We start from the raw sequence: 27,710 nt of genomic DNA, 5'->3' as shown, positions 1-27,710 counted from the left end.
GTGTCAGTCAGTGTCAGTGTCGCCCTCTCGCTGTGTCAGTCAGTGTCGCCCTCTCGCTGTGTCAGTCAGTGTCGCCCTCTCGCTGTGTCAGTCAGTGTCGCCCTCTCGCTGTGTCAGTCAGTGTCGCCCTCTCGCTGTGTCAGTCAGTGTCGCCCTCTCGCTGTGTCAGTCAGTGTCGCCCTCTCGCTGTGTCAGTCAGTGTCGCCCTCTCGCTGTGTCAGTCAGTGTCGCCCTCTCGCTGTGTCAGTCAGTGTCGCCCTCTCGCTGTGTCAGTCAGTGTCGCCCTCTCGCTGTGTCAGTCAGTGTCGCCCTCTCGCTGTGTCAGTCAGTGTCGCCCTCTCGCTGTGTCAGTCAGTGTCGCCCTCTCGCTGTGTCAGTCAGTGTCGCCCTCTCGCTGTGTCAGTCAGTGTCGCCCTCTCGCTGTGTCAGTCAGTGTCGCCCTCTCGCTGTGTCAGTCAGTGTCGCCCTCTCGCTGTGTCAGTCAGTGTCGCCCTCTCGCTGTGTCAGTCAGTGTCGCCCTCTCGCTGTGTCAGTCAGTGTCGCCCTCTCGCTGTGTCAGTCAGTGTCGCCCTCTCGCTGTGTCAGTCAGTGTCGCCCTCTCGCTGTGTCAGTCAGTGTCGCCCTCTCGCTGTGTCAGTCAGTGTCGCCCTCTCGCTGTGTCAGTCAGTGTCGCCCTCTCGCTGTGTCAGTCAGTGTCGCCCTCTCGCTCGTGTCAGTCAGTGTCGCCCTCTCGCTCTGTCAGTCAGTGTCGCCCTCTCGCTCTGTCTGTCAGTGTCGCCCTCTCGCTCTGTCTGTCAGTGTCGCCCTCTCGCTCTGTCTGTCAGTGTCGCCCTCTCGCTCTGTCTGTCAGTGTCGCCCTCTCGCTCTGTCTGTCAGTGTCGCCCTCTCGCTCTGTCTGTCAGTGTCGCCCTCTCGCTCTGTCTGTCAGTGTCGCCCTCTCGCTCTGTCTGTCAGTGTCGCCCTCTCGCTCTGTCTGTCAGTGTCGCCCTCTCGCTCTGTCTGTCAGTGTCGCCCTCTCGCTCTGTCTGTCAGTGTCGCCCTCTCGCTCTGTCTGTCAGTGTCGCCCTCTCGCTCTGTCTGTCAGTGTCGCCCTCTCGCTCTGTCTGTCAGTGTCGCCCTCTCGCTCTGTCTGTCAGTGTCGCCCTCTCGCTCTGTCTGTCAGTGTCGCCCTCTCGCTCTGTCTGTCAGTGTCGCCCTCTCGCTCTGTCTGTCAGTGTCGCCCTCTCGCTCTGTCTGTCAGTGTCGCCCTCTCGCTCTGTCTGTCAGTGTCGCCCTCTCGCTCTGTCTGTCAGTGTCGCCCTCTCGCTCTGTCTGTCAGTGTCGCCCTCTCGCTCTGTCTGTCAGTGTCGCCCTCTCGCTCTGTCTGTCAGTGTCGCCCTCTCGCTCTGTCTGTCAGTGTCGCCCTCTCGCTCTGTCTGTCAGTGTCGCCCTCTCGCTCTGTCTGTCAGTGTCGCCCTCTCGCTCTGTCTGTCAGTGTCGCCCTCTCGCTCTGTCTGTCAGTGTCGCCCTCTCGCTGTGTCAGTCAGTGTCGCCCTCTCGCTGTGTCAGTCAGTGTCGCCCTCTCGCTGTGTCAGTCAGTGTCGCCCTCTCGCTGTGTCAGTCAGTGTCGCCCTCTCGCTGTGTCAGTCAGTGTCGCCCTCTCGCTGTGTCAGTCAGTGTCGCCCTCTCGCTGTGTCAGTCAGTGTCGCCCTCTCGCTGTGTCAGTCAGTGTCGCCCTCTCGCTGTGTCAGTCAGTGTCGCCCTCTCGCTGTGTCAGTCAGTGTCGCCCTCTCGCTGTGTCAGTCAGTGTCGCCCTCTCGCTGTGTCAGTCAGTGTCGCCCTCTCGCTCTGTCAGTCAGTGTCGCCCTCTCGCTGTGTCAGTCAGTGTCGCCCTCTCGCTGTGTCAGTCAGTGTCGCCCTCTCGCTGTGTCAGTCAGTGTCGCCCTCTCGCTGTGTCAGTCAGTGTCGCCCTCTCGCTGTGTCAGTCAGTGTCGCCCTCTCGCTGTGTCAGTCAGTGTCGCCCTCTCGCTCTGTCTGTCAGTGTCGCCCTCTCGCTCTGTCTGTCAGTGTCGCCCTCTCGCTCTGTCTGTCAGTGTCGCCCTCTCGCTCTGTCTGTCAGTGTCGCCCTCTCGCTCTGTCTGTCAGTGTCGCCCTCTCGCTCTGTCTGTCAGTGTCGCCCTCTCGCTCTGTCTGTCAGTGTCGCCCTCTCGCTCTGTCTGTCAGTGTCGCCCTCTCGCTCTGTCTGTCAGTGTCGCCCTCTCGCTCTGTCTGTCAGTGTCGCCCTCTCGCTCTGTCTGTCAGTGTCGCCCTCTCGCTCTGTCTGTCAGTGTCGCCCTCTCGCTCTGTCAGTCAGTGTCGCCCTCTCGCTGTGTCAGTCAGTGTCGCCCTCTCGCTGTGTCAGTCAGTGTCGCCCTCTCGCTGTGTCAGTCAGTGTCGCCCTCTCGCTCTGTCTGTCAGTGTCGCCCTCTCGCTCTGTCTGTCAGTGTCGCCCTCTCGCTCTGTCTGTCAGTGTCGCCCTCTCGCTCTGTCTGTCAGTGTCGCCCTCTCGCTCTGTCTGTCAGTGTCGCCCTCTCGCTCTGTCTGTCAGTGTCGCCCTCTCGCTCTGTCTGTCAGTGTCGCCCTCTCGCTCTGTCTGTCAGTGTCGCCCTCTCGCTCTGTCTGTCAGTGTCGCCCTCTCGCTCTGTCTGTCAGTGTCGCCCTCTCGCTCTGTCTGTCAGTGTCGCCCTCTCGCTCTGTCTGTCAGTGTCGCCCTCTCGCTCTGTCTGTCAGTGTCGCCCTCTCGCTCTGTCTGTCAGTGTCGCCCTCTCGCTCTGTCTGTCAGTGTCGCCCTCTCGCTCTGTCTGTCAGTGTCGCCCTCTCGCTCTGTCTGTCAGTGTCGCCCTCTCGCTCTGTCTGTCAGTGTCGCCCTCTCGCTCTGTCAGTGTCGCCCTCTCGCTCTGTCTGTCAGTGTCGCCCTCTCGCTCTGTCTGTCAGTGTCGCCCTCTCGCTCTGTCTGTCAGTGTCGCCCTCTCGCTCTGTCTGTCAGTGTCGCCCTCTCGCTCTGTCTGTCAGTGTCGCCCTCTCGCTCTGTCTGTCAGTGTCGCCCTCTCGCTCTGTCTGTCAGTGTCGCCCTCTCGCTCTGTCTGTCAGTGTCGCCCTCTCGCTCTGTCTGTCAGTGTCGCCCTCTCGCTCTGTCTGTCAGTGTCGCCCTCTCGCTCTGTCTGTCAGTGTCGCCCTCTCGCTCTGTCTGTCAGTGTCGCTCTCTCGCTCTGTCTGTCAGTGTCGCTCTCTCGCTCTGTCTGTCAGTGTCAGGGAGGGAGCGGGGGGAGAGAAGGGGGGGGTGGGAAGAGAGAAAGAGAAGAGGGGGGGCGGGAGAAAGAGGAGCGGAGGCGGGGGCGACGACTTCAGGCGGGGCCCACCCCCAGTAAGTTGCCAGGCGGGCGGCCCCGCCGGAGACGTGGAGAAGGAGCAGACCGGACCTGCAAGGGGGGGGGAAAAAGAGAGAGCCGAAGCGGAGTGGGAGCTGAACCGGGGCAGGGGGGCCGGAGCCAGAGCTCAAGGAGGGAGGTGAAGTCTGACCTTCGCCGCCCTAGTGAGCCCATTCGGCCAGGGCTGGAGGCGGTATGCTTCAGGCCCCTCCCAGAGAGTTTCGGGCGCCTGGAGCTACTGCAGCGCGCATGTGCAGCGCCGGGATCTGGGGCCTGGATTGACCGGAGGGAGTGGAGAATACAGAGGTAAGTTTTTGGCACGGTTTTGAGCGCAGAAATCAGGCGTGGCTCATGGGGCTGCACCATTTTAGGTGCGGCCCGAAACTTGGCCCCAAAAACACCATTCTTGTTTTTCCCTTCCAAAATGTATTACCTGACACATAACCACATCAAATCGCATTTGCCACCTGTCCTTCCACTCCGCTATCTTGCCTGTGCCTTCCTGGAGTCATTTGCCTATTAGCATGTCGTCAGCAAATTATGCTCCCAATGCCCAAGTTCAAATCTTGAGAACAAAACTGAATCCAGCACCGACTCTTGGGTACACACCAACCCTTCTCCAATCTTGGAAACACCTGTTCACCCTAACTTTTCATTTCCATTCTGCTAACCTATCCATGCGGCTACATTTCCTCTTGTACCATGTGCCTGAATGTTTTTAAACTTGAGGCACCTTACTGAATGATAGTTCATATGCATCTATTGCATTCCCTTTATCTATCCAATTACCGTTTAAAAAAAAAACTTTACATTTTTTAAACCCATCATACCACATTTCTGTTCTGACTGCCCTTCATTATTTCATCATTCTTCCCTTTCTTAAATACATTACACTGGCTGCTCTCCAGTCCAATAGCACAACTTGCATATTTGAAGCTTATCTCCTCTCTGCCTTCTGTCAACAGCCTACACGCACACAATCAGAGCCTAGTGATTTATTCACCTAGAGTTCTACGAATTTTCTTTCAGAAACCAATTTGGTTTCTACAGTTCTCTAACAATTGTTCCATAGCCTCCTCTAGTGCATCTATATTTCACCAACACCAAAAAATACAAATATTAGTATCTCATTATCATAGGCAGTCCCTCAAAATTGAGGAAGTCTTGCTTACACTGAGTTCTTAGGTGACTTAACAGTCCAATACCGGAATTACAGTCTCTGCCACCGGTGGGACAGACAGTCGTTGGAGGAAAGGGTGGATGGGGAGTCTGGTTTACCGCACGCATCTTCCGCTGCCTGCGCTTGCTTTCTGCATGCTCTCGGCAACAAGACTCGAGTTGTTCACCACCCTCCCAGACGCTCTCCCTCCACTTAAGGCGATCTCTGGCCAGGGATCAAATTATTAAAATATTTCAACCATACCTTCATCTAACACAATTAGACTCCCCATCATTACTGAGCAGTGATACATTCTCTAACTATACTTTACTGTTTTAATACTTATAATATCCCCATTTCTTTTTTTATATTATCTGCTAGACTTTTTCAGATTCCTTTTAGCACTTCTAATCTCATCACCCCTCTCCTCACCTCGATGTCCTTGCAAACTACCACCCCATCTCCAACCTTCCTTTCCTCTCTAGTCATTGAACATGTTGTTGCCTCCCAAATCAGTGCCCATCTTTCCCACAGCTCATTGCTTGAACCTCTCCAATCAGGTTTTCACCTCGCCACAGTTCTGAAATGACTATGAATCAAATTTACAAATGACATCCTAAGTAACTGTGACCGTGGTGCAATACCCCTCCACACCTTTCTCGAACTGTCTGCAGCCTTTGACACGGTTGACCACTCCATTTTCCTCCAACTCCTCCAGACTCTACTATTCCAATGCTCTTCTGGCCAACCTACCCTCTTCCGGCCAACCTACCCTCTTCCACACCCCATAAGCTCATCCAAAACTCTGCTGCCTGTACATAAACTCGCATCAAGTCCCGTTCACACATCTCACATTTGATGATTACCCAAAGCTGAACTGCTGACTTTTTTCTAACTTTTCTATCCAGTTAACTTGGCCCAGATCTTATTTTGCTGAGTTGTGCCTTTTTCCAGTCATCATTGTTTTCTTCCCTTCCACCGAACTTACTATCTGTGGTTGCTATTGCCCATTTGTTTTCCTACTCCCAGTTACTTGTCCCACCTTATTTTCCAGACAAAAACCAAAGAGTATTTCTTTCTTAACGGGTTGACGGTGGATAGGCAATGGCAGGCATTTAAATATCACATGGATGAACTACAATAATTCTACATACCTGTGTGACGTAAGAATAAAAAAGGGAAGGTGTCTCAACCGTGGCTAACAAGAGAAATTAGGGAAAGTGTTAAATCCAAGGAAGAGGCATATAAATTGGTCAGAAAAGGCAGCAAAACCAAGGACTGGGAGAAATTTAGAATTCAGCAGGAGGACGACTAAGGGTTTAATTAGAAGGGGGAAAATAGAGTTAGCTTGCAGGGAACATAAAAACTGACTGCAAAAGCTTCTACAGATATGTGAAGAGAAAAAGATTAGTGAAGACTAATGCAGATTTCTTGCAGTCAGAATCAGGGGAATTCATAATGGGGAACAAGGAAATGGCAGACCAACTGAACAAATACTTTGGTTCTGTCTTCACTCAGGAAGACACGAATAACCTCCCGAAAATACTAGGGGATCGAGGGTCTAGCGAGAAGGGGGAACTGAGGGAAATCCTTATTAGTCAGGAAATGGTGTTGGGGAAATTGGAGACTGAAGGCCGATATACCCCCAGGGCCTGATAGTCTGCATCCCAGAGTGCTTAAGGAAGCGGTCCTAGAAAAAGTAGATGCATTGGTGGTAATTTTCCATGGACTCTGGTTCAGTTCCTATGGATTGAAGGGTAAACTAGTGTAACCCCACTTTTTAAAGAGAGAGGGAGAAAACGGAGTTATAGACCGGTGAGCCTGACATCGGTAGTGGGGAAAATGCTGGAATCAATTATTAAAGATGTAATAGCAGAGCATTTGGAAAGCAGTGACAGGATCAGTCCAAGTCACTATGGATTTATGATTTATGACAAATCTTTTTTGAGGATGTAACTAGTAGAGTGGATAAGAGAGAACCAGTGAATGTGGTGTATTTGGACTTTCAGAAGGCTTTTGACAAGGTCCCACTCAAGAGATTAGTGTGCAAAATTAAGGCACATGGTATTGGGGGTAATGTATTGACATGGATAGAGAACTGGTTGGCAGACAGGAAGCAAAGAGTGGGAATAAACGGGTCCTTTTCAGAATGGCAGGCAGTGACTAGTGGGATGCTGCAGGGTTCAGTGCTGGGACCCCAGTTATTTACAATATACATTAATGATTTAGACGAAGGAATTGAATGGAATATCTCCATGTTTGCAGATGACACTAAGCTGGGTGGCAGTGTGAGCTGCGAGGAGGATGCTAGGAGGCTGCAGGGTGACTTGGACAGGTTAGGTGAATGGGCAAATGCATGGCAGATGCAGTATAATGTGGATAAGTGTGAGGTTATCCACTTTGGTGGCAAAAACAGGAAGGCAGATTATCTGAATGGTGACAGATTAGTAAAAAAGGGAGGTGCAACGAGACCTAGGTGTCATGGTACATCAGTCATTGAAGGTAGGCATGCAGGTACAGCTGGCAGTAAAGAAAGCAAATGGCATGCTGGCCTTCATAGTGAGGGGATTTGAGTATAGTAGGGAGGTCTTACTGCAGTTGTACAGGGCCTTGGTGAGATCACATCTAGAGTATTGTGTGCAGTTTTGGTCTCCTAATCTGAGGAAGGACATTCTTGCTATTGAGGGAGTGCAGCGAAGGTTGACCAGACTGATTCCCGGGATGGCAGGACTGACATATGAAGAAAGACTGGATCGACGAGGCTTATATTCACTGGAGCGAGGGGATCTTATAGAAACATAAAATTCTGACGGGATTGGACAGGTTAGATGCAGGAAGAATGTTCCCAACGTTAGGGAAGTCCAGAACCAGGGGTCACAGTCTAAGGATAAGGGGTAAACCATTTAAGACCGAGATGAGGAGAAACTTCTTCACTCAGAGTTGTGATCCTGTGGAATTCTCTACCACAGAAAGTTGTTGAGGCCAGTTCGTTAGATGTGGTCCTTATGGCTAAAGGGATCAAAGGGTATGGAGAAAAAGCAAGAATGGGGTACTGAAGTTGCATGATCAGCCATGATCATATTGAATGGTGGTGCAGGCTCAAAGGGCCGAATGGCCAACTCCTGCACCTACTTTCTATGTTTCTATGTTTCCTTAGTAAAATCAGAAGGAAAAACTGCACATACTGAAAACCAGAAAATGCTGGAAATACAGTCTACAGTATCTGTAGAGAGAAAACGTGTCATAGAAAGTCATAACACGATATTACTTTTTGCAGATACTGACCGACCTCAATGTCCAGCATTTTGTGTTTTCATTTCAAGGCTTCTTTCCTTGTTGGACTACAAACACACTTGTCTCTGAACCAGAAATTTCAGAAAGTACTCAGATCAGTCAACATCTGGAGAGAACAGTTGAATTAACATTTCAGGTATGACCTTTCGATGATTTCAGTAGTCCTCAATGAATTGTAAAAAGCACTCGCCACTTTGGGCTACAGGCTAATGGGACTCAAGGTAGACAAGTCTCCTGGTCCTGATGAAATGCATCCCAAGGTATTAAGAGAGATGGTGGAAGTTATAGCAGATGCATTCGTTATAATCTACCAAAATTCCCTGGACTCTGGGGAGGTACCAGCGGATTGGAAAGCAGCTAATGTAATGCCTCTGTTTAAAAAAAGGGGCAGACAAAAGGCAGGTAACTATAGGCCGGTTAGTTTAACATCTGTAGTGGGGAAAATGCTTGAAACTATTAAGGAAGAAATAGCGGGACATCTAGATAGGAATAGTGCAATCAAGCAGACGCAGCATGGATTCATGAAGGAGAAATCATGTTTAACTAATTTACAGGAATTCTTTGAGGATATAACGAGCATGGTGGATAGAGGTGTACCGTTGGATGTGGTGTATTTAGATTTTCAAAAGGCATTCGATAAGGTGCCACACAAAAGGTTACTGCAGAAGATAAAGGTACGCGGAGTCAGAGGAAATGTATTAGCATGGATAGAGAATTGGCTGGCGAACAGAAAGCAGAGAGTCGGGATAAATGGGTCCTTTTCGGGTTGGAAATCGGTGGTTAGTGGTGTGCCACAGGGATCGGTGCTGGGACCACAACTGTTTACAATATACATAGATGACCTGGAAGAGTGGACAGAGTGTAGTGTAACAAAATTTGCAGATGACACTAAGATTAGTGGGAAAGCGGGTTGTGTAGAGGACAGAGAGGCTGCAAAGAGATTTGGATAGGTTAAGCGAATGGGCTAAGGTTTGGCAAATGGAATACAATGTCGGAAAGTGTGAGGTCATCCACCTTGGGAAAAAAAAAGTAAAAGGGACTATTATTTGACTGGGGAGAAATTACAACATGCTGAGGTGCAGAGGGACCTGGGGGTCCTTGTGCATGAATCCCAAAAAGTTAGTTTGCAGGTAATCAGGAAGGCGAATGGAATGTTGGCCTTCATTGCGAGAGGGATGGAGTAAAAAAGCAGGGAGGTCTTGCTGCAACTGTATAGGGTATTGATAAGTCCGCACCTGGAGTACTGCGTGCAGTTTTGGTCACCTTACTTAAGGAAGGATATACTGGCTTTGGAGGGGGTACAGAGACGATTTACTAGGCTGATTCCGGAGATGAGGGGGTTACCTTATGATGATAGATTGAGTAGACTGGGTCTTTACTCATTGGAGTTCAGAAGGATGAGGGGTGATCTTATAGAAACATTTAAAATAATGAAAGGGATAGACAAGATAGAGGCGGAGAGGTTGTTTCCACTGGTCGGGGAGACTAGAACTAGGGGGCACAGCCTCAAAATACAGGGGAGCCAATTTAAAACCGAGTTGAGAAGGAATTTCTTCTCCCAGAGAGTTGTGAATCTGTGGAATTCTCTGCCCAAGGAAGCAGTTGAGGCTAGCTCATTGAATATATTCAAGTCACAGATAGATTTTTAACCAATAAGGGAATTAAGGGTTACGGGGAGCGGGCGGGTAAGTGGAGGTGAGTCCACAGCCAGATCAGCCATGATCTTATTGAATGGCGGAGCAGGCTCGAGAGGCTAGATGGCCTAACTCCTGTTTCTAATTCTTATGTTATGTTCTTTGACCAGACACATCAGGGCCAAAATTGCCCTCTTTTTAAGAGCAGTTACCGGGGCGGAAATTAGTTCCCTACCAGTCGGGGCGGACTTTCCGACGATTGGGACATTGCCCTCGAGTTTTTGAGGCGAAGGCGGTGTCATCTCCGCTCCTGTGCGAGCGACGATAGTGCCATCATTGGAGCGCACACCGCCTGGTACCCACCCGATTGCCCCCGACAGTTTTGCGCGGTGGGGAGCTGCCAGTGGCTAAGCGTACTGCCGTAGCCATTTTATTTTAATTGTCGACTGACTCTGATCGGCCCGACAATGGTGGCCACAGGTTTGACCAGGCCGCCAACAGGCAGCCCGGCACCCCCTCTTTGGTGCGGGCCTGGCCAAAGCCCTTCCTGATGGCCCAGTGAGCACCAAGTAGGCCTCGCAGCATCCCTCCCCCTTGAAGTAAAGGACGTAGCTAAGCGTCAGTGCGGTGCTGATGACACCGCCTGCCTTCCACCCCAACTCGCTTCCTCCAAGGATTTTTCACAAGAGGGCAATTTGCCTCTATTCCCCACCCCTTCAATTGGGGCAGTAATTCACCCAACAATTTTAATTATCTGCCCCAAATGAGGTGGAAGGCAATTGCAGCCCCATCACCTTTAGTCTTTCTTACAATAGTTTAAAATTTCCCAATATTACTTTGTTCTTTCTTGGAAGGAGCGAAGACTGCGTGTGGTGTGGCGGGGTGGACGAGGACGAGAGACATGATTGAGGCTTTCAAATTAATAGTGCAGGGGGTTTCAAATTAATAGTGCAGGAATGAGGCTGAGTCTTGTATTGCCACGAGACGAGACAACAGAATGAAGGGCCATGAGTATAAACAGAGACAAAAAGATATTCAGACAGGATATGGATGATTAGTTCTTTGAACAGCTTGGTTTGAGGGACAAATAAATCTCTTCACACTAAAACGGGGCCAGTATCTTGAAGCGGAACATGTTATCGATTTCAACCTAGAGAACGGAAAGATGGAGCAGATGGACTTTGGTCTCTTTTAGCCTTGAGATTTTGTGTTTTTAATTGGTATATATTTGCCTTTGAGTCAGAGGCTGTGGGTTCTAGTTCCACTTAATGATTGAAAATTTGGCTGAGAAAGAAAAATGCCTTTAAAAAAGTGTTTAACATGTCACTTCGAAAACATTTACACATCAGCCCTTGGTTCCTATGGTGTTTTCCAAAAGGAAAGCAGAATAAGATTAAAATAATTTATTTTTCATTAAAATTCACAAAGGAGTTCAAGTTACTAAATGCTGCATACTTTGTCAAGGCTGGCTGAAATGTTTTACAGAATTTTCAAAAAAAAAATGATTTTTTGATCATCTAAATTTGCTTTAAAACAATTTCTGATATTCCTGGATTAACAATTGTATAATTGTTGTAAATGTGACATTCGAACATAGCATCTGGATGATAGTATGGGTGTTCATTTTCAAAAAGAATTAACACATGTAAAGCTTCACCAACTCTCCATTGTGGCTACTTGCACTTTCCTTCGTCTTGCTGAATATGTTACAAACATTAAACCTTCACAGAGCTTAAATGTAATTGGAGTTTCAGGCTGCATTGGCCTTGGACATCCAAACCCTAAGATATTGGGCTAGAAATTCCATTTTTGGTCATTGCGGTATTTTTCCACCACAAAATGCCGCTATGATTCTGAGGCCTAACATTTGGGATAAAATGCGCCCAGCAGCAAAAATCAGCGTTGCATGAGGATTCATGGCGCAAACCACAAATTTTCTGCAACTTTTTTCTGAGTGATACTGCTGCGAGTTGGTCCTAGGATGGGAGGAAAACACAAAAAAAAAAATCACAAACCTTTTACAAGACACTTAACTATCGAATCGCTGCAAAATAATTAATAACTTTAACTTACCTTTTTTTGCAGGTCCTCAGACCTACTGCCGTTCCAAGGGCTGCAACGCAGGTTTTTCCCGGGCGTTTATTTTCGTCCTATTTGCAGTGTGCTGCGAGCCAAATGTTAGATGAAAACGCCTTTGCGAGTCTTGCACGCCAGCGGTCCGCTCCTTAGCGGTACTTAAAAACCACCGGTGCAAGACAAACAAATTTCCCGGTTCACCGTTTTTCGCCAAAACGGCGATATGTGCGCACGGTTGGGAAATTTCCAGCCCATTGTGTAGCAAGTTGCTTCTGAAATCGTAGTATAGTACAACACAGGAGGCCATTTGGCTCTTTGAGTCTGTGCCGACTCTTTCAAAGAGCAATCCAGTTAGTCCCCTCCCCCACATCCTTGCAATGTTTTCTCCTTCAATACTGAAATTCCCTTTTAAAGGTTACTATTGAATCTGTATCCACCACCCTATCAGGCAGTGCATTCCACATTCTAACTACTTGTCACATTAAAAAGTTTTCCCTCATGTCGTCTCTGGTCTTTTTGCCAATCAGCTTCAATTTGTGCCCTCTCGTCATCGACCCTTCAGCCACCGGAAAATTTTTTACCTTTATTTAATCTACCTAAATCCTTCATGATTTTAAACACTATCAAATCTGCGCTTACTTTCTTTACGCCAAGGAGAACAACCACATCTTTTCTAGTCTATCCATGTAACTGCAATCCTTTGAACCATTCTAGTAAATCTCTTCTGTACACTCTCCATAGCCTTCATGTCTTTCCTAAAGCATGGTGCCCACAATACTCCAGCTGGGACCGAACTAGTGTTTTATATAGGTTTAGCATAACTTCCTGGCTTTTGTACTCGATGCCTCTAACTATAAAGCCAAGGATCCCATATTTATTCATTATTAATGAAATTAAAAAACACATTGAAGAAACCCCTCTTACTTCATAGTGTTCAACACATCTACATGTGACATTCTTTTCTGCACTAAAGGGCGTAGTACCCTAGTGGTTATGGCACTGGTCGAGAACCCATTGGTCGTCAGTTCACATCCATAGCCAGATACTAAACTGAAGTCAATAATCTGCTGAGATGTGACGCTCCTATTATCCTTCTTCATCTTTACATGGAGTTTTTGTGTTGTGACCCCTCATTGGAAAACGGAGCACAAACGAAAAGATAATGATGGAATCAGCAGCCCAAACTTAGCAATTGCTTCCAATACTTCCTTTTGCAAGTCACCATGTGGTTGTATAGTTGTAATGTTATGTCCTCTTACTGGGAACTTGTATTGCCCCATTTGTAAATCGTGCTGGCCTGATGCACCTTGTGTCAATGGACACCTCTTTCCCCCATGACGGAAGTTGTTTTCTTTTTAATCTCTGCTTTTTAGGAGCAGCCATGGTACATTTACCTTTCTTCGGTTTGGAGACTTAAGATGGAAGCCCATTAAATTAAGTGGAAAGTGGCGGCTTGGATGTTTAGACTAGAAGGTGGTTTACAATGGTGCTCCCCAAGGGCCAGTTTTGAGTCCATTACTTTCTGCAATTTTTATAAACAACCTTCCTGGTTTTGTCTACAAGTGACTGATGTACCACTCTATTTGGTCGATTCAAACCCATCAGGACAACTAGGGATGGGCAATTAATACTTGCCAGTGTCGCACGAACAAAAAACCTATTATAGCAGAGGTCAATCAAACCCATTAAGCATTTCATCCACTGGCATCCCACAACGCAATTTTGTTTTTTGCAGAAATTGTACTTTATTACTCAAAAGGTGAAATACTTGGGAAAGCTGGTGACTGATTACGATACTTATGAAGTTTAATTAACATTAAAATACTGCACAATATTGTAACTAAATTTCAAAATGTTGCCAAGCATTTTAAAGTTAAAGATTTTTTAAAAAAAGACATGATCTGGAATGAATATTTATGGTACAAATCTTAATCTTATAAAACATTTTTAGTTTCAGTGCCTAGTTCATTGATGGGCCCATGATTTAAAATATAACAGGAGCCGTTTCATTTTTCAAGTGGGAAATGGGGGTGGGTAAGAGGATAAAGGAATATAACCAAGTATTGGTGAATGCAATCATAAAAGCCTCTGCTCTAACAAGATAAATAACAATTTTTACTTCTTTCAAAATTTCAAGAGCAATGGCACAGCAGATTCAAATCTACTCAAAAGCTAAAATTCCATAAATATGGTAATTTGTGCAGTAACTGATTTATTAAATTTTTGGTAGATGCATAGTGTCCATTTGAGCTGCAAAAAGCACCCAGCAGTATTATAGGGTGTTTTTACTCGAGTTTACTATGGACATCAGTTGTAAGGAAAATGCTAGCATCTATTAAGGACGTGGTAACAGGGCACTTAGAAAATAAGATAGGGCAGTCAACACAGATTTATGAAAGGGAAATCATGCATGACAAATCTGAATTTTTTTTGAGGTTGTAACTAGCAGAATAGATCAGGGGAAAATCAATGGATGTGGTGTATTTGGATTTTCAGAAGACATTCAATAAGGTGCCACACAAGAGTTTATTAAACAAAATTAGGGCTCATGGGATTGGGGGTAATATACTAGCAGCGACTGAGGATTGGTTAATGGACAGAAAACAGAGTAGGAATAAACGGCTCATTTGCAGATTGGCAGACTGTAACTAGTGAAGTACCGCAAGGTTCAATGCTCGGGGCCCTAGCTATTCACAATCTATATCAATGATTTGGATGAGGGGACCAAATACAATACAGGTGCAGCGCCTAAAATCCAGAACCCGCGGGACTGAGGCCGTTCCGGATTCCTGACTTTTGATTTGCTTTCTGATGTTACGAATCCGGAAACACCCGAGCCCAGGTTTGGGTATTTCTAGATTTCAGAACGTTAGAAAAAGAGGGAAGGATTCCCGCCGAGGAGCACGTCGGTGTCGGGCAGGCGGGCCCCGCTGAAAGGGCAGCGGCACGGAGGTGAGGCCCGAAGTTGGCAGGGTTGTCGGGTCCAGATTCCAAAACATTTTACGGATACCAGACGACCCTGCCACCGATCGGTCCGGAGTCCGGAACAAGTTGCACCTGTACATCCAAGTTTGCTGATGATACAAAGCTAGGTGGGAGTAAGTTGTGAGGAGGTTGCAAAGAGGCTTCAAGGGGATATAGACAGGCTAAGTGAGTGGGCAAAAACATGGCAAATGGAATATCGGGCTCAATTTTCCCCAATGCCGTTTTTTGGTGTATTTGAAGAGTTATGCCAGTTTTTTGGGGGCCCGACTACACCAAAAATAAAGTTAAAAGTTTCCCCATTCTAATTTTTGAAATTGGCACTGCGCAGCCTGTCCTTTAGCTTTTGGAGGGGGGGGGGGGGCGGGGAGCCTAATATCTGTGCCAAAAAAAGGATGCTCCCCTCCCCCCCACTTTCTGCGCATGTGCGGAAAAAAAATGTATATTTTTTACGTGACTGGTATGGGTGCACATGCCCAGTACACCTTCCGGTCTATATTCAGCCATTTTTAAAGAGCCAGTTGTGTGAGAGAACTTCAATTGAGTGAAAATCAGAGCTGCAAAAGTCAATGCGGCTCAAGAACCAAGAGTTTCTCTCAGGATGAAGTGGAGGCCCTGGTTACTATAATTGAGACCAGATGGCACGAGCTGGACACCAGCAGAGGTCAAATAAAAGTTTCACCAAAAGAAAAGAAAGGCTGGAACCAACTTTCACAAGATTAATGTGCAATGGTGACTACCCACAGAGATCCAGAGCAAAAAGAAATGGCAGGACCTTGGTCAAGCAATTAGTGCAAGTAATATTTTCATTTATTCATTGGAATTGGAATTGTAAGTGTAACCATATGTCCCACTCAGCAGAAAGACACCTTCTCTAAAAAAATTATATTTTATATATCCATTTATAATAGTTGCCGCTGAGCCTTCAGGCAGCAAAGCGTTCACAGATAAGCTGCTGGTGCAAGGCTCGAGCAATCCTTAAAGGGGCACGACGGCTCACCCTCCGCCGTCGTCGCGTTCCGGGTTCAGTAGTTGCATGGCTTCCTCGTCATCTGCATCTTCCTTCTCACCATCAGCTACTCTCACCTCAGGTGGGTCTTCTACTACCAGCTGCTGCTGCCTCATGATGGCTAATGATGATGACCGACAATCTCAGGGGAGTATTGCAAGTAGCCTCTGGAATGGTCCAGGCATCGGAAACGTTGCTTCAAGATGTCAATGATCCTCTCTATTACGCTGCATGTCGCAACCGTGTATTCCCATTCAGCTTCCCTCCGGGTTACGCATAGGGGCGGCATGAGCCAGGTGCCATGAGCCCCTTTGTCCCCCAGCAGCCAGCTCTGCCCTTGGCAGATATAGCACTCTCGCATAGGATGAACGCATCATGGGTGCTCCCAGGGTATCTCGCATTAACTGCCATGATGCGATGCATGTCGTCAGACGAGCTCCACATTCATGGAGTGGAAGCCTTTTCTGTTCCTTTACATCTCGGAATCCTCCAAAAGGTGCTCGCAAGGCGATGTGGGTATAATCAATGCAGCCTTGTACCTTGGGGAAGCCAGCAATCCTGGAGAAGCCCACAGCCCTGTCACACACTGCCTGGATAGTCATGGGGAACTTTTATGTAGTTATTCCTCTGGGTATATAGTGCAGTCACCAGCCGAATGCAGATATGTGTTGCATGTTGAGTGTATTTATTACATCCCCAGTTGTGGCCTGGAATGATCAAGACGCATAGAATGAAAGTGCAGCTGTAACCCTCACTTTAACTGACAAAACTGTCTCCTGACGCTTCTAGGATGCAGGTCTGTTTTTATTAACTCTCAGATCTCAGTTACAACTTCTTTACGGAAATGCAACCTTCTCAGTCTGCCTCACTCAGGTGCAGGTATGAACACCTGTCTCGATATACCTGATGTGGGTAAGGCCTCCTGCCCATCACCCTACAAGCTCTGAGGTTCCTCAAGTGATGCTGCCTAATCAATCTTCTCCTCTGCAGCACCATCATGCAGAAGGTTTGCACGAGGTATGGCATTGTCAATATTACCCCCATAATTAAATTGTAGCCTCGTAACAACCTCAAAACAGCAGGTTGAAGTACTCATATCTCTTCTTTCCTCTCCCTCTCCAAGGTGCACGCCCTAGTTTGGACCACACCCTGGTCTGCGCATGTGCAATAGGCTTGCTTAGAACGGGAAGCTCGGCATTCAATGAAGACATTTGGGTCAACGAAGTCCAATGCAATTCTTTAATTTTTTTTCAAAGTACCAACCCACCATCGAACATCTTCTCACCGGGCTCGAGGGTCGGAGCGTCTGCCGGCAGAATCACTCCCTCACCCGGACACTGGTTTGGGTTCCACCCACGCCCCCGGACTTCTTTTGAAGCCAAGTCCCCGTGTCCGAGCGAGGGAGCAATTCTGCTGCCCGACGCTCCGAGCCTCGAGTCCGGTGAGGAGACGTCCAGTGGTGGAGTGGTACTTTGAAAAAAACCTCAAAAATTAAAGAATTGCATTTGACTTCCAATTTCTCCCTTTTGACTTTGAAAAAAATTAAGATTTATGATGCATATTCTCTGCTTTCTTCACTCCCTCGAAAACTTCAGCTATAAACAATGGCATCTTCCTGCACCGATTTTATAATGTGCGCTGCTTTTTCTTAAGTGCCCAGAAGGTTTTTTGGGAGTGGTCCTAGGAAAAATGCAAGTTGGCCAAACTTGCTTAATTCTGAAAAACTGGCGCAGACATCAGGTTATGCCCCCTATGACTCAAAAAAAATCGTACCCAACTGAATTACGCTGGCGCAGATAATTGGGGAAAATTGAGCCCATAATGTGGAGACATGTGAAGTTATCCACTTTGGTAGGAAAAATAGAAAAGCTGAGTATTTTTTTTTAAATGGTGAGAGATTGAGAACTGTTGGTGTTGAGAGGGACCTGGGTGTCCTTGTACACAAATTACTGAAAGTGGACATGCAATTAAGAAAGCAAATGGTACGTTGGCCTTTATTACAAGAGGATGAGTACAAGAGTAAAGACGTCATACTGCAATTATATAGGGCCCTGGTGAGACCGCAGCTGGAGTAGTGTACACAGTTCTGGTCTCTTTACCCAAGAAAATATATACTTGCCATAGAGGGAGTGCAACAAAGGTTCGCCAAACTGATTCCTGAGATGGGGAGGATTGTCCTACGAGGAGAGATTGAATAGACTGCGCCTATATTTTCTAGAGTTTAGAAGAATGTGATCTCATTGAAACATGCAAAATTCTTAGGGCTTGACAGGGGAGATGCAGGGAGGATGTTTCCTCTGGCTGGGAGTCTAGAACCAGGGTTCACAGTCTCAGAATAAAGGGTCAGCCACTTAGGACTGAGATGAGGAGAAATTTCTTCACTCAGAAGGTGGTGAATCTTTGGAATTCTCGACCCCAGAGGACTGTGAAGGCTCAATCGTTGAGTATATTCAAGACAGAGATTGATAGATTTTTGGATTATAAGGGAATGAAAGGATTATGGGGATAGTGCAGGAAAGTAGAGTTGAGGTAGAAGATCAGCCATGATCTTATTGATTGGCAGAGCAGGCTCGAGGGACCGAATGGCCTACTCCTGCTTCTATTTCTTATGTTTAGCCATGGGTGGTTTTCATCCACACAAATATAAATGGCCAGAGAACGAAGTGTCTGCAGCTAGATTAAGCACCCTATTGGAGCAAGTCAAATATCTGGAGCTTTTCCTGCGTAGGACTCCTCTAATGTGCAGTCACTGAGTATTTGTATTTCATAATCAGAGGCCAAAAGGCTGACCAGAGATCTGCATGCAAGCATAGTTAATGTAAAAATTGAATGAACAAAGATATTGCTCTCCGTTGACTGGAGGAAGAAAATATTGAAGTAACAACGCCTACAAGTATTGTCTTCCAAATGTAGGTTGTGCCTGGACTTGGAGCTGCTTAGAATCATAGAATCTCACAGCACAGAAGGAGCATATTTGGCCAGTCGTGTCTGTGCTGGCTCTTTGAAAGAGTTGTCCAATTTAGTCCTGTAAAGTCCTTACTCTATACAGCATGAAACCACATGAGGCACATTCTGGGGACAAGGTCACTGTGACCTTAACTCTTTACTTACAGGAGTCCAAAGACGATGACCTTGCGTGGGACCTTCCTTTTTATACCGGTGAGATCAGGTAAGGAGTGTCTCCCACAAGTTCACCTCTTGTGGTCAAGGTGTGCATCTAGGTTGAGTGCATACAGTAATACAGTGGTGTTACATTGTAGTTACATACATGACATCACCTCCCCCCCGCCCCCCCAAAAGTCTTATTGGGATCATAGGTTTAGTCTTTCAGGTGGTCTACGCTCCCTCGTGGAGCGCCGCAGTTGGGGCTCTAGTTGTTGGACACTGACGTGATGTCTGTCACCTGTGGTGATTCCGGCCTGACCGCAGGGACTGTGCATTCTTCTGATTGCTCTTGTTGCTCGTTCACTGGCGGTGTTGTGAGCTCCATCTCATAGTCTTCTTCAGGTTCTTCCGTATCGATGCGGATCCTTTTTTTTTAAAAAACTTGATCCAGATGCTTATGGCATATCTGACCATTGTTGACTTTTACCACAATGACCCTATTCCCCTCTTTGTCAATTACAGTGCCCTCAAGTCATTTGGGCCCCATGGCGTGATTGAGGACGAATACAGGATCATTTATTTCTATACATCGCCCCCTCGAATTACGGTCATGGTACTCGTTTTGTGACTTGCGCTTGCTCTCAACTATGTCGGTCAGGACTGGGTGAACGAGGGACAACCGAGTTTTGAGTGTCCGTTTCATTAGTAGCTCTGTGGGCGGGACCCCCGTGAGCGAGTGCGGTCGGGATCTATAGGCCAGCAGGAGACGCGATAGGCGGTATTGTAGGGAGGGTCTTTGAATCCTGAGCATACCTTGCTTAATGATTTGGACCGCACGTTCCGCCTGGCCATTGGAGGCCGGCTTGAACGGCACAGTCCTGACACCATTGCCCAACACAAATTCTCGGAATTCGTAGCTTGTGAAACATGGGCCATTATCACTAACCAGGATGTCCGGCAAGCCATGGGTTGCAAAGAACGTACGTAGGCTTTCCACGGTGGTGGATGACGTGCATGAATTCAAAATGATGCACTCGATCCATTTCGAGTACGCATCTACCACAATAAGGAACATCTTTCCCTGGGTGTCATGGTACATCAGTCATTGAAGGTTGGCATGCAGGTACAGCAGGCGGTTAAGAAAGCAAATGGCATGTTGGCCTTCATAGCGAGGGGATTTGAGTACAGGGGCAGGGAGGTGTTGCTACAGTTGTACAGGGCCTTGGTGAGGCCACACCTGGAGTATTGTGTACAGTTTTGGTCTCCTAACTTGAGGAAGGACATTCTTGCTATTGAGGGAGTGCAGCGAAGATTCACCAGACTGATTCCCGGGATGGTGGGACTGACCTATCAAGAAAGACTGGATCAACTGGGCTTGTATTCACTGGAGTTCAGAAGAGTGAGAGGGGACCTCATAGAAATGTTTAAAATTCTGACGGGTTTGGACAGGTTGGATGCAGGAAGAACGTTCCCAATGTTGGGGAAGTCCAGAACCAGGGGTCACAGTCTAAGGATAAGGGGTAAGCCATTTAGGACCGAGATAAGGAGAAACTTCTTCACCCAGAGAGTGGTGAACCTGTGGAATTCTCTACCACAGAAAGTAGTTGAGGCCAATTCACTAAATATATTCAAAAGGGAGTTAGATGAAGTCCTTACTACTCGGGGGATCAAGGGGTATGGCGTGAAAGCAGGAAGGGGGTACTGAAGTTTCATGTTCAGCCATGAACTCATTGAATGGCAGTGCAGGCTAGAAGGGCTGAATGGCCTGCTCCTGCACCTATTTTCTATCAACAGGCCTGCGTAGTTAACATGATTGCGTGACCATGGCCTGGTGGGCCAGGGCCACGGGCTGAGCGGCGCCTCCCTGGGGGCATTACCCAGCTGGGCACACGTCGTGCACCTGCGGACAGTGTTCCAGGTCTGAATCAATTCCAGGCCACCAAACGTGTGACCAGGCAATGGCCTTCATCAGCACAATGCCTGGGTGCTCGCAGTGGAGTTTCCCATAGTAGGCAGCCGGTTTGGATGGAGAGCTCATTCATCCGTCTGTGGAACGGTCTGATCTCCTCAGGGCATGCTCCGTGTGCGGGCGCCCGATCCCCAGTCAGGACACATTTCTTAATCAGGGATAGGAGGGGATCTCTGTTTGTCCAGATTTTGATCTGGCGGGCTGTGATGGGGGAGCCTGCGCTGTCAAAGGCATCGACAGCCATGACCATCTCAGCGCTTTGCTCCGCTGCCCCCTCAGTGGTGGCCAGTGGAAGCCTGCTGAGCGCGTCAGCGCAATTTTCAGTGCGGGGCCGGATGAAGTAGTCATAAGCAGCTAGCGTGAGCGCCCATCGCTGTATGCGAGCTGATGCGTTGGCACTGATAGCCTTGCTGTCTGACAACAGGGATGTTAATGGCTTGTGGTCAGTCTCTAATCAAACTTCCTACCAAAGAGGTACTGATGCATTTTTTTTTTTAAAAACACCATAGACACATGCAAGCGCTTCCTTCTCGGCCATCTCATAATCCCGTTCTGCTGGAGTGCGCGACCTGGAGGCATAAGCCACAGGTTGTAGTTGACCCTCAGCATTGCCCTGCTGCAACACGCACCCAACCCCATAGGACGATGCATCACGTCAGAACCAATTTTTTTTCAGGGGTCTTACAGGTTCAACAACTTGTTTGACGAAAGTAGGTTTCGCGCCCGATCAAAAGCCCGTTCCCGACAGTCCCCCCGAAACCAATCGCAACTCTTACACAGTAGCACGTGTAGCGGCTCCAACAACGTGCTCAAGATGCTTCGGCAGAAAGTTCCCGAAATAGTTCAACAGTCCCAGGAATGAACTCAATTCCGATGTGTTGCAGGGCCTGGATGCTCGTTGAATCGCCTCTGTTTTGGATTCGGTGGGCCGAACCCCATCTGCAGCAACCCTCCTGCCCAGAAACTCAACCTCAGGAGCTAAGAACACACATTTAGACTTCGAGTCGCAGGCCTACTGGTCCAGTCGGCGTAGCACCTCCTCCAGGTTGTGGAGGTGTTCCTCGGTGTCTCGACCCGTGATGAGGATGTCATCCTGGAATACGATCATTCCAGGAATGGATTTAAGCAGGCTTTCCATGTTTCTTTAAAAAATTGCGGCCGCTGATCGAATGCCAAACGGCCACCTGTTATAAACGAACAGTCCCTTGTGCGTGGTGATGGTGGTCAGTAGTTTAGATTCGTCGGCCAGTTCCTGGGTCATATAGGCTGAAGTGAGGTCCAACTTGGTGAACAGCTTGCCGCCTGCCAAAGAGGTCCTCTGCTCTCGGGAGAGGGTATCGATCTTGTAGAGACACCCGATTAATGGTGGCCTTGTAGTCGCCACAGATCCTGACAGAGCCATCTGTTTTTAGGATGGGAATGATGGGGCTCGCCCAGTTGCTGAATTCAACAGGCGAGATGATGCCCTCTCTCAACAGCCGGTCCAATTTGCTCTCGATCTTTTCCTGCATCACATACGGCACCGCTCTGGCTTTGTGGTGCACTGGCCTGGCGTCCGGGGTGATGTGTATCACTACTAGTGCCTTTGAAAGTCCCGACGCCAGGTTGGAATAATGAATCGAATTGTTGTAGGACTTGTGAGCACGAACTTCGCTCCACAGATGACATTGCGTGAACATCCCCCCCATTTCCAGTTCATCTCTGCTAACCAGCTCCTCCCCAACAGTGCGGGACTATTGTCCGGGGCAATCCAGAGCGGCAGCCGATTCACTAACCCATTGCGTGTGACAGCCAACATTGCACTGCCTAGCACCGGAATGATTTCTTTACTGTAAGTCCGTAATTGTGTCTCAATACGTGCTAATTTGGGTCTACCTGCTTTAAGTGGCCATAGCTTCTCAAATCACTGAACACCCACGAGCGACTGGCTTGTCCCAGTGTCCAGCTCCATGCGTACTGGGATACCGTTTAATAAAACCCTCGTCATCATCGGTGACGTTTTGGTGTACGAACTGTGAATATTCGCCACATGGACATCCGCTGAATCTCGCCGTCCATCGATTTGCCCCAAAAGTCATCCTGCCTCAAAAGAACCCTTTTCTCGTCCATCCACCTCATTAGTCTGGTTGCAGACTTCCTGCACATTCGAGCTAAGTGGCCACTGCAATTGCAGCTCCTGCAGACAAACTGTTGAAATCTGCAAGATCTAGCTGAGTGTTTTCCCCCACACCTCCAGCACGAGTTAAAGTTTCCATTGTTGGGAACAAAGGGACTATGGCCAGGCATTCCGCGCTGACTGTCCCTTTGACTGCTCTTAAGTATCCTATTAGTGGGTGTCAATGGCCCCATCCCGGGCCGCATTGTCCACTGTGATGGCGTGAATGTCCGTTCAGCCTGCCATTGTCTCGGTTGAAGTCTTATTCTGGGGTCTATTGCTGCCTGGGGAATGTCGGACTGCCCCTGCCTGCCTGCGGGGCTCTGAGTCGCATTGATGATGTTGACTTCCTGATCCATCGCCGCGTTAGAGGCAGAATTGAAAGTGTATATTATTTTCGTCTCTTCCTCCCTCGCCATGAAAGTTTGAGCTATCAACACACCGCCGCTTCCAAGGTCAAATCCTTGGTCTCAATTAATTTGCGGAAAATTCCTGCATGACTGATGCCCTCGATAAAGAAGTCCCTTAGCATCTCCCCCCTGCAGGCGTCTGTGAACTTAGAAGCTGGACAAACGCCGGAGGTCCACTACGAAGTCCAGTATTGTCTGTCTTTCACGACGTCGGTGGGTGTAGAATCTGTGTCGGGCCATATGTATGCTACGCGCCGGTTTGAGGTGCTCCCCGATCAATTTGCTAAGTTCTTCAAAGGTTTTGTCCGCCGGCTTTTCGGGTGCTAGTAAGTCCTTGGTCCGCAGCTGGTCAAAAGATGAGCCCTTTGCTTGTCGGCCGCTGCATCCCCCAGCCATTCTTTCATGATGAAGCTTTGCTGAAGCCTCTGGACAAAATCGTCCCAGTCATCCCCAACATAGTACCGTTCCTCTGTGCTACCGGTGGCCATTCTCGTGGGGCATGAATTCCCGTTTCTCATCGCCAATGTAAAGTCCTTACTCTACCGTATGAAACCACACGAGGCACATTCTGGGGACAAGGTCACTCTGTGACCGTAACTCTTTATTTACAGGACTCCAAAGACGATGACCCTGCGTGGGACCTCCCTTTTTATACCTGAGAGATCAGGTAAGGAGTGTCTCCCACAAGTTCACCCCTTGTGGTCAAGGTGTGCATCTAGGTTGAGTGTATACAGTAATACAGTGGTGTTACATTGTGGTTACATACATGACAAGTCCCACACCCCAGCTTTTTCCACATAACTCTACAAATTGGTCCTCTTCAAGTATATGTCCAATTGTCTTTTGAAAGTTCCCATGGAATCTGATTCCACCAGCCATTCAGGTAGCGTGTTCCCGATCATAACAAACCTCTGAAAAAGTTTCTCTAGTTCTTTTGCTAATTATTTTAAATCAATGACCTGTTGTTACCGACTCACTTGCCAGAAGAAAACAGTTTCTCCCTACTTGCTCTAGCAAAATCCCATGTAATTTAAATGCCTCTATTCAGTCTCCCCTTAAACTTCTCTGATCGAAGGAGAACAATCCCAGTTTCTCCAATCTCTCCACATAACTCAAGACCCTCAGTCTTGGTAAACCTCTGTACCCTTTCCAAGATGATGACAACCTTCCTAAAGTGTGGTGCCCAAAGTTGTGCACAATACTCCAGCTGAGGCCTATCCAATGATTTGTAAAGGTTTAGCATGATTTCCTTGTTTTTGTATTCAATGCCCCCATTTATAAGAGATAAGAACATAAGAGCAGTGGGGTATATGGCCCCTCAAGCCTGCTCCGCCATTTAATAAGATCATGGCTGATCTGATCATGGACTCGGGTCCACTTCCCTGCCCGCTCCCCATAACCCCTTATCGTTTAAGAAACTGTCTATTTCTGTCTTAAATTTATTCAATGTCCCAGCTTCCACAGCTCGAGGCAGCGAATTCCACAGATTTACAACCCTGAGAGGAAATTTCTTCTCATCTCAGTTTGACATGGGCAGCCCCTTATTCTAAGATAATGCCCTCTAGTTCTCGTCCTCTAGAAACATCCTCTCTGCATCCACCTTGTCAAGCCCCCTCATAATTTTATACATTTCGATAAGATCACCTCTCATTCTTCTGAATTCCAATGAGTAGAGGCCCAACCTATTCAACCTTTCCTCATAAGTCAACCCCCTCACCTCCGGAATCAACCTAGTGAACCTTCTCTGAACTGCCTCCAAAGCAAGTATATCCTTTCGCAAATATGGAAACCAAAACTGCACGCAATATTCCAGATGTGGCCTCACCAATACCCTGTATAAATTACAAAGGCAAGTATCCATACACTTTCTTAACCGCTTTATCAACTTTCCCTGCCACTTTCAAAGATTTGTGAATATGCAGCACAAGGTCCCTCTGCTCTTGCACCCTCCCAAAATAGCATCATTTAGATTATACTGCCTCTCCATATTGTTTCTCTCATTATGCATCGCTTCACATTTATCCACATTAAATTGCATCTGCTGCGTGTCTTCCCATTTCACCAGGTTTCTATGCCCCCTCCCCCACTACTATCGTTCTCAGTATTTATGACATTGCCAAGTTTTGTATCATCTACAAACTTTGAAATTTCACACTCAGAGAAATACTGCTGGTTATGGGTCTGTTATTCAGTACAGCAATAAGAGCAATTTGTGGAGATGAACTAAAGCTTCTTTTATATTGTTCTAGTGCAGCCAGCTCCTGATACCTGGCAGCAAAATAAACTTTATAAACGTGCTTTGACTGGCAGTTAAGGGAGAGCTTTGTCTAAAAGCCAGGTCTTTCTGGTTGTTAGCCTCAGCGAATCTGACAAGTTTATGCTCTGTTTCTATCAGTTGTACATAACCCGCAATGTCGAGAGCCAATGCTGCTAGCGTAGCACCAAATGCAATATAAAAGCAGCTTAACTGTATTATACGATTCATAAAACACATTAAAAAAATATTGTTAAAAGTGATTGAGAAGTGAAACTTACATATTGGTACCAATACATTAAACTCTCATGCCAATACGAGCCCTAGGTAGCAGAGCTACTCGATTTATCTAAACCAGGATGCATAAGGCACCATAAAGTATTCGATTGAAAGTTAATGTAAAACTCAGTGGGAATAAATTGTTGCAGTATAATTGTACAACTGTTAGACGAGGATAAAACCCTCTCGAAATAGCTTTCAAATATTTACGTAGCCCGTTGAATTTGAAATTCACACCCCATCACACTGCAAGCATCTTTTACATGGTCTTCGCCAGGCTAAAGATTTCACATACGTTCGGATTGAAACAGTTTATAAAGTGTATTTATGACTTCTTAAAAGAGGCAGTGACAAACTAATGCAGAGAAAGGCACGGCGAATTCAAAGCGGATTTTATACCTCTTAAAAATGTCAGTGGGGCGCAGAGAGTAAAGTTTCTAGGCAGTATACCATCTTGAACACATTTCTCGATTTGAAACAGGTTCTGGTATATTTAATTCCTTAAAGAAACATTACTGTACGCTGAATTGGAGGAAATTCACATCATTTTCCACGATGTGAGCCGCAGTTAAAGTTCAGCGGCCTAGCGTCTGCGGGAGCTTGAGCCCGGCTTAGCAACAGCTCAGCGCCGCGGTAATAAGTTTATTTGAAACAAGATGGTGGGAGGAGAGCGGGAGAAATAGCCGGCCAGGACCCGGGGCAGGCCTCGGCCCTGCTCTCGGCCCCGAGCCTCAGTGACTCTGCAGGAACCGGCATTGTGTTGGCAGTGACACAGCAAACTCTCCGGCTCCTAAAACTACCCCCCTCCCGGGGCCGCCATTTCCACCGCCCCCGCCGCCAGAAAGTTACGTTACCAGCTCCTGCTCCTTGTCGCCATTCTCCTTCTTGTCCTTGTCCTTGCCGGCCGCCGGCTTCTCCTCGCCTTTCCGCAGCGCCTGCTGTCCTTTCTTCGACGACTTCGAGTCCTCCATCACCGCGCGCAGCAACGCGGGTAACACTTGCCACACGCGCGGAATGCCGGGAAACAACCCACACACCCCCCCCCCCCACAAGGCCTTCACCGCGCTACGGCAGCCCGCCGGCAACAAAATGCGTTTTTACAGCACGAAACTCGAGCACCGTCCACTAATAAAAACCGATCACAATATTGTGAGCATGAAGATGGAGAGTGGCTTATTGAAAATTAAGATGGAGAGTGACATAAGTAGGACAATGCCTAAGGCCGTAGATTGGAAAAGAGCAAATTATGAGGAGATGAGGGTGGAACTAAAAGAAGGTAAACTGGGAGAAAACCTTGAAAAGCGAAGAGACAGAAAAACGGAGGGAAATCTTTAAAAAGGTCATCAATAGAATTCAAGAAAAATGTATTCCAATAAAAACCAAAAACAAGCAAGAAGACGAAGGATGAACGCCTTTCACGACCACCGAAGCTCTTTACCGCCAATGAAGTACTTTTAAAGTGTAGTCACTTGTAATCTAGGAAACATATAGGGGGCACCGTGAATGAATAAAGAACTAAAGAAAACATTGAATCTAAAGAAAAAGACACAGAAGACGTACTTAGATACTAAAGGAGAGGACAAATGGGAATATGAAGAACTTAGGACTTTTGGAAAAAAAACATCAGGAAGGCAAAGGAATATATAAAGAAATAATAGTGGCCTATAGACACAGAAATAACAAAATGAAAATTAATGTAGGATTGGGGCCACGAAAGGATGAGCAAGATAAATTCACAGATAATGACAGAAATGGTAGAAGTATTGAATAATACTTTGCCTCAGTTTTTACTAAAGAAGATAACAAAATAGACACTTCACTAGAGGATGAACTTAAAAAGAATATAAATACAGTCGGGATAGAAAGGGAGAAATTAATTGACAAACTAGTAAAACTAAAAGAGGATAAAAACCCTACGTTGTGGTATGCCCAACTCAAGGGAACTAGGGAGGTGATAGCAGCACTAGCTTATATAGACAAAAGTTGCAGAGAAGACGG

At 47.4% G+C, this 27,710-nt stretch overlaps 1 protein-coding gene across 1 annotated transcript in view; it reads right to left on the bottom strand.

Annotated features, from left to right (window-relative positions):
* Nucleotides 1-26,740, bottom strand: part of psmd2 (proteasome 26S subunit ubiquitin receptor, non-ATPase 2) — a 117,368-nt gene extending 90,628 nt beyond the window's left edge. The window contains exon 1 of the mRNA XM_070883442.1: nt 26,567-26,740. Coding sequence (XP_070739543.1) covers nt 26,567-26,683 — 117 coding nt within the window. The 5' untranslated portion in view covers nt 26,684-26,740. The remainder of the gene's footprint in view (nt 1-26,566) is intronic.
* Between the last annotated feature and the right edge of the window lie 970 nt (nt 26,741-27,710).

This window comes from Pristiophorus japonicus, chromosome 6 (genome assembly GCF_044704955.1).
Source record: "Pristiophorus japonicus isolate sPriJap1 chromosome 6, sPriJap1.hap1, whole genome shotgun sequence".
In the NCBI taxonomy this organism is placed as follows: Eukaryota; Metazoa; Chordata; class Chondrichthyes; family Pristiophoridae; genus Pristiophorus; species Pristiophorus japonicus.
This window is presented reverse-complemented; position numbering and strand designations above follow the sequence as displayed.